Here is a 6,882-nt window from a genome sequence, read left to right on the forward strand (position 1 = left end):
GGTGAAGCTCAGAATTGAAGGGAACGTACTGCTGCTAATGCGTGTACTCGTGTGGATACAGTCATCAAACACAACAATGGGGCTTTGAGGTAAGAATTACACAGAGCAGTGATATTTTCTGTGTCAGTCTGCTGTTGTGCACATGTTGTGTACCCAGCTGCTGGGTTATATACTCTGTCCTCCTGTGTGACTGGGAAACCAGAGCTTTTTGAGCTTTATCACCTCTGTATGCGTACTAATCTTTTCACAAGGCGTTAATGCAACAGATAACTGCTCAACTATATCACCTCAGTCATTCACTAGTCACAGCTTTATTCATCAATGATATGCTTGCTTGAAAGTGAATGATACTTCCCTTCAAAAAATACCTCCTGGTGTTTAGTCACAATCTCCATCTTTGAATGAAAACACACTGACAGGATGCAGTACTCATATTTGTTTATCCACCTGCCTCATGAGATTATCGTGTCCAGACTCCGCTCAGTCTGTCCGTTTGAAACTTCAGATGTGGTCCTGTTTGTTGTGTTGTGAGGAGTACATGTATATGCAAAAGCTGTGTGCATGACTTTTACTAGTAGACATTTTCTGATTGCTGACAGTTGTGAAGATTGAAGGACACGAAATGATCAGTTGCTTAGCAACAATTGTCTCATCAGTTTTACCATTTACTGATAAACTGAATGGACATTTCTTACTGTTTCCAAACTCTGTACCACACTGTGAATACTTACATTGCATTTTAACACTGATATTCATCCCCATGTAGTTGGGAGGTTTTCTCTTTCTCTATAGTGCACATAGCCCCCTCTCGTATCATGGGTCGTCATGTTATGGTACCACAGCAAGACAGAATCAATACACTTTTAACAGCAGCTCTGTAGCAATGCACCAATCCTTCTCTAACTGCATGAAAGGAAGTACATATCAGCTCAGGTCCCCCTACTGTGCATGAAACTGTTTGGGGTACCAGCTAAACAAATCTGAACAACCGAGATGGTTAAAATTGGTGCAGCGGAAGCAGAGATGTCCTGCCAAAGCGTCTTCCAGAGCCTAAGAACGTACAGTCTGTGTTAACTGACCTTTATGTGTAAAATATTTAGTGTGCGAGTTCACCTTTAAGACCAATCTGAGTCTACAAAATGGTTGATGCATCTAGACAAGTGTAGAAACCTTGTAAATTCCATAAATGCCTTCAATTTCTGGTCATTAAATATGTATTAAACCTCTGGGTGATATGTTATTCACTAACAGTGAATAATTCAATGGGATACAATTCTCAACATTTGCCCCTTAAAAGGTTACTGGAAAAAATAAAGCTCCCATTAGAAAAAGTTGCAGTTTCACATCCATTTATATCACAGCTTTCCCCAGTGTTAGCGTCAGCAAATGTTTGATTAGCCAAAATAGAAAATACCAGCGTAGGTGTGACAAATATTTATTAAAAAATGTACAATGGCACTAATTTAATACGGGAACATTAAAACACAATCATCAGTGATCTGTGGGCTAGATAAGAGTAAATGACACCACTAGTGGTAATAATGAGTTCAGATAAAGTTTAAAGTTAAAGCTGTGGTTTTGTTTGAACCCTTGTGAACTGAGGCAATTAACACTGACATCAGTTTTACCCTTCAGCCTCCTTCCCCTCAGCAGCGTCTGAGGCGTGATTTATAGAGAGGTGTGAAGTGGCTTCCTTCCGTGGCTGAACTGTGTGAGAGAGAGAGAACACCACGAAGAGCTCAGGCGATGCAGTGGTGTGTGCACGTGTGTGACCATCGCAGCCTTTGTCAACTTGATTACTCAATACACATTTAACAAAACAATTAAAGGGATCCAAGACAGAAGGTGAAAGGCGAGAAAGAGACGAACTACCTTTATAAAAACAGAGGGATTGTAAATAAGAATAATAGTCAGGAAGCTCAGGAAATACACAGATAATAATTCTTAATGAAGTAGGCTTTCATCCCAAGACAAAAATCTTCAAGGTTGTATAAACTCAAGTTTGAATGTTGTTTCTTTAAACCAGGCGACATCACCATTCAAATGTACACTCACACAAACACGTAATACACACAGACAGACAAGTGTAAAATCCTCAAGAAGCTCTGTGGCTGTTTATGTAAGACACGGTGTGTGTGCAGCAGCAGCAGCAGCAGCAGCACAGGAACCAAACAAATACACACAGACTGCTGCTTAAGATTATCCAAAGTATTTGCGGTACAGTTTACACACAGCTGAATCATCCGGGTTATGACACAACATTCAGCCTTGTCTTCAACGTCTGAAGTTTGGATGCAATTCAAGCATCACAAAGGCAAACTTCAGTCATTTGTCAGTAGTTTCTTTCTCATGTAATTTTCTACATAAGAGAAAAAAGAATTGGAACAATGAGGCCAGTTGCTTTATTTTTGCTGTAGACTGAAAACATTCGAACTTAACATCAAATGATGAATATCATTCAAAAGAGCAACCTTTCAGCTTTCATTACCAGGTGTTCACGTCTGGATCAGATACACAACTTCGAAAATAGCAGATTTTGATGATAGAGGATCTTCCAGCCACTTTGGTTGCATCTTTCCTTAATTTGGGAGACAAAATGTTTCTGTAGACTTCTGATGATCAGTGATTATTGAGCCTGTCCCAGAAGAAGGCCTGCAGCCCAAGCCATGACATTGCCTCCGCTGTGTTTCACACATGCACTTGTATGTTTTTGATAATGAGTAGATCATTTAGCCAAACTTTAGCTTTTCCATCACTTTGGTAAAGGTTTGTCTTTGTCTCATCAGTCTATAAAACCTTTTGTGTCCCACTTTTGTACTTTTTTCCAGCCTGGCCTTCTATTCTTCTTGCTAATGAGTGGTTTGCATCTTCTGACGTAGCCTCTTTGCTTTTGTTCATGTCTTCTGCGAACAGTAGTTTGTGGTACTTTCACTCCTGTCCTCCTGTTGTTTTAGTGTCTTTCTTTACAGCCCTCACAATGTTTCTGTCATCAACTGCTGATCTCAGGAGCTGAATAAGAAATAACATCTCCAACAGTCTGGTGTATTAGTTATTTAACACTGAGAGTGTCCCATCAATCTGATGTCAGCTAGAAGCTCTGAAGATGAGTGCTGACACCTTTACCAGAGTTATCAGAGTTTCACTTTGCAGTTTCAGGCCCCAGTGTGTCTGCACTGTATGTACACACACACACACACACACACACACACACACACACACACACACACACACACACACACACACAGTGTCGCTGAAGACAATACACTCAGAGGGAGATTTATTTTAAAACTCCATCATGTACCTAACACAGTAAAACCTAAAGGTAGTATTATGCCTAAGACTTTCAACAACTAAAAATAGAGAGACAGATTGACAGCATGGACTTTATTTCTTTATAGAATAAAACAAATCCCACCATTAATCATAAAGGGCATCTTAAAGTGCAAGTCTATATCAAGCAAACACAGTCACAGTATAATCAATAAATCCATTTGTAATTTATAATACCACAGCTCATATAGCCTTCAGTCCTACATGTATATTCTATTTGCTAAGATAGTCTAACTGTCACACTATTCACTAAGACATAATTAATGTTTGTTAATCATCTCCACTAACAGAATTTACTGTGTATCATCTCTATTGACTGTATACAGCAAAAACACATTATGGTTTAAAAAACATTTGAGAGAAAAAAGCATCTGATTGTGATCTAATCTCTAATTTAATTTAACAGCTCCGTGTTCTCCTGTGGGATTTCTTCTGTTCCGTGCGTCTCCTCTTTATCTCTCTCCTCCCAAACAAACTCTAAATTGCAGTCCTGCATCTCGGACCTCAAGACACTTTCTAAATATCGACTCTGCTCCTCTGTGAATGTGTTCTTCCAGTCTCCAATCTTACCTGTATCGTTGGGAGGGAATAAAAAATGTAGCCGTAAGGATGATTCTTAATTAAAAGGCAAATTAGGTGTTTGTTAGAACTACATACTGTGCATACGGCAAAACAATAAGCAATTATCATAGACGTAAAATGACACTGTAAAAGGACACAAGAACTGTTAGTAGTTCAAATAAGCCAAACATGCTTTTTCTTCTTGTCTGATGGTTTCATTTTAGAGAAGAGAACAACCTATTTAGTATTGTGCAAGACGAAAAACAAAAGCTTCACCTTTTCTCATGAAGGAGCCTTTGCTATGGTCCAGTATCTCCTCAGCAATGAGGGAGTAGTTCACCATCTTGTTGTCTTTCATGTTGCTGAAGTTGCAGTGTTTCACACAGCTGCTGAGCTCCTCCTCCACCAGGGGGCACTGTAGGAAAGAGCTGACCCTCTTTATGGCTCCATGTAGGTCCTGAAAAAATGTTAAAATAATACAGAAAGGAATGATGACAATTAGTAATGTGCAGTGACTTTTTAAAAAAATAGTAAATAAATGTATATTTATATTCATGCATGAAAAATTCTGATGTAACCTTTTCTTTTAAATAATTTCCATGAAGTCCTGTCACAGCCTTTATGATTGGAGTACAATGTAATTATTGATTTTATATAGTCTACTATATGGACACTTAGTTTGACAAAACATTATGAATCTCCTCTCCTTTACCACTGACATCTCTTCATAGGTGACGTGGAGGAGATTGTTCAAAGTTGCCGTCTGACTGGCCCATCCTTTTACATGATCAAACCAGGAGCCAAAGTGCACTGGAACAAATATGTAAAGTCAGACATTACGTATTTACATATTCGACTGCAGAGTGATGACAAGAAAATACATTTATAGCCCTCGTGTCAACTCACGTGTGCCCTCCAGGAATCGATTTAAAAACTCTGCAAATGAGCCAGCCTCAGGGAGAAAGTTGGCGATTTTGTGGAAGTGGTAAAAGGACACCACCACATCTTTAGGGTTTCTGCTCACATATATGACCTGTGAGAACGCACAACGAACGTGTTAATGGGTTTGCCTGACTGACACCTGTGGGATTATTTTCTCTGGAAAGTTTGAAGAATAACAACGTTGTACATTTGCAGTGATAGTGAACATTTAACATGTAAATCTGACCTTGACTTTGGAGCCGTGGAGAGAACGACCCAGTAGGTGATGAGGCAGGTGTGTGGTGATGACTCGAGGTGTGATGGACGAAGCCTTGAGTACCTCAGCAAAATAGTATTGCTCCAGCCAAGGAGCCCGGACCCAGTTTGGGACAGACTTGGACAAGTGTGGGTCCCCTCTGCTGGATACAAGAGTCACAATTTCCTGCATCCATGTGGTGCCTGGTCAGTGAAAAGAGAGAAACGACTGTGATTTGACTTTTATTATATGAAAAACATCAAACTAGAAAGTAACAATAAGAGGCGTTAGGTCAATACCAGCATGGCTACTTTAGTGGATAATATTTGAAAATGAACATGCTCATGTGAGTAGCTGCATTGCATATCGCAAACACTGCAGGCGCCACTAATCCTGATTCATTTGTCGTCTCTTCTTACCCGACTTTGGATAGGACACAATGAGGATATCTGTGTCCTTAAACTGAAATTCAACAGCTTGTTGCAAGGATTCCTGGGTGTGCAGGTGTCCAGGAAATGAAATACCATGAAACACCTCTGTGACATCCAACCTGGCCATATCCAACCTTAATGTAAGCGTGTATTTCCTGGTCTGTGTCTGTGTCTCTCCTCCTGTGCTATATATCCAAGTTAACCAGAGAGAGGAAATGCTAATGGGAGTACCCGACTCTGCATTAGAGAAAGTTTGTGACCATACTTTTTTATTACACTACACACCCAAAACTGTGTTACCTACGCAAAAGTCCCCAGAATCCTGCTGGTTTTAAAATCTGTAATCTAAACTGTTGTTGCTGAGAGCGTTAAAGCGTAACCGATCAATATTTTGATGTAACAGCAGATTAAATTGCTCTGAATAGTTATGCATAATGCAAAAGTATTTGAATCCAAAGTAAACTATCACCAGCTTCTGTTTGTTAATGTTTGAATGGAAACACCAACAGATGCAACATGGGAGCAAAAAAGAAAAATCCAGCATCAGCATGGACAAAAAAGGGAAGATCATACACATGTATTCATGCTAAAACTAAACTAGGTTTATTTATAGGAAATTAATTAAACATAACAGAACCAAAAAGCTGGAATCCAGAGAATGACTCAGTCCACCACCAGGTTTTGGTATTCAGTCACTCTGACCAGCTGGGCTGAATTGCTCTAATGAACTGACTCAGTCCTGCAACATCTTGCCTGGAGAAACAAACCTGTGCAGAGAAGTGTTCAGGATCAAACACTACAGGTTTGCAGGTTTAGTAAATTGTGTTATATTCTGAATGAGCTGAAGCAGGATTCGTGTTCAAATCAAACAGGAGCCCGCTGTAAATGCATATGGTGCACAGTGCACGCATGCTTCAAGGTACCTGTGCAATGCTTTTCACAGTAACGTAATACATCAGTAAACCTACTATGATGTCGGTCCCGGCCTCGGCGGACGTCGGAAGCTGTTTCTTGGAGGTCTCGACTCAACGCTCGATAGTCAAGGAATGGAACAAGTCTGCCTGCAATAACTAACTGGACTCCATATTAACTTAAAAGACTTTAACTGTTATACTGGACTGCTGCCTACACAGCATGTAATCACCCATATGAGGATGGGTTTCCTGTTGAGTCTGGTTCCTCTCAAGGTTTCTTCCTGTTGCCTTCTCAGGGAGTTTTTCCTTGCCACTGTCGCCCTCGGCTTGCTCATCAGGGACAATCACATTATTATGACTCATACACATACACTGTTCATGTACTGTTCTTTGAGAGAGTGTCGTTTGGCATTTGACCTAGTGCAAAATCTGAACCTCTGACCAGCCTATTGTGGAATAAGTTAACCAG

At 40.1% G+C, this 6,882-nt stretch overlaps 1 protein-coding gene across 1 annotated transcript; it reads right to left on the minus strand.

Annotated features, from left to right (window-relative positions):
- Window positions 1-3,385: 3,385 nt before the first annotated feature.
- Window positions 3,386-6,067, minus strand: sult5a1 (sulfotransferase family 5A, member 1). The gene is made up of 6 exons (XM_026378408.1): window positions 5,488-6,067; window positions 5,060-5,271; window positions 4,798-4,924; window positions 4,604-4,701; window positions 4,168-4,348; window positions 3,386-3,900 (listed from the first exon to the last, which is right to left on the minus strand). The coding sequence occupies exons 1-6, from the start codon at window positions 5,624-5,626 to the stop codon at window positions 3,725-3,727; spliced, it is 933 nt and encodes a 310-aa protein (XP_026234193.1). The 5' UTR covers window positions 5,627-6,067; the 3' UTR covers window positions 3,386-3,724.
- Window positions 6,068-6,882: the final 815 nt, after the last annotated feature.

The sequence above is a fragment of the Anabas testudineus genome, chromosome 3, assembly GCF_900324465.2.
Source record: "Anabas testudineus chromosome 3, fAnaTes1.2, whole genome shotgun sequence".
NCBI classification, from domain to species: domain Eukaryota; kingdom Metazoa; phylum Chordata; class Actinopteri; order Anabantiformes; family Anabantidae; genus Anabas; species Anabas testudineus.

Excerpts from the sequence above, each read along its gene's own strand:
- sult5a1 (XM_026378408.1), bottom strand. The coding sequence starts at position 5,626 with ATGGCCAGGTTGGATGTCACAGAGGTGTTTCATGGTATTTCATTTCCT. Across the intron at positions 5,272-5,487 it reads TGTGTCCTATCCAAAGTCGG|GCACCACATGGATGCAGGAA; the intron begins GTAAGAAGAGAC and ends TTCACTGACCAG. Across the intron at positions 4,925-5,059 it reads TCCACGGCTCCAAAGTCAAG|GTCATATATGTGAGCAGAAA; the intron begins GTCAGATTTACA and ends GCGTTCTCACAG.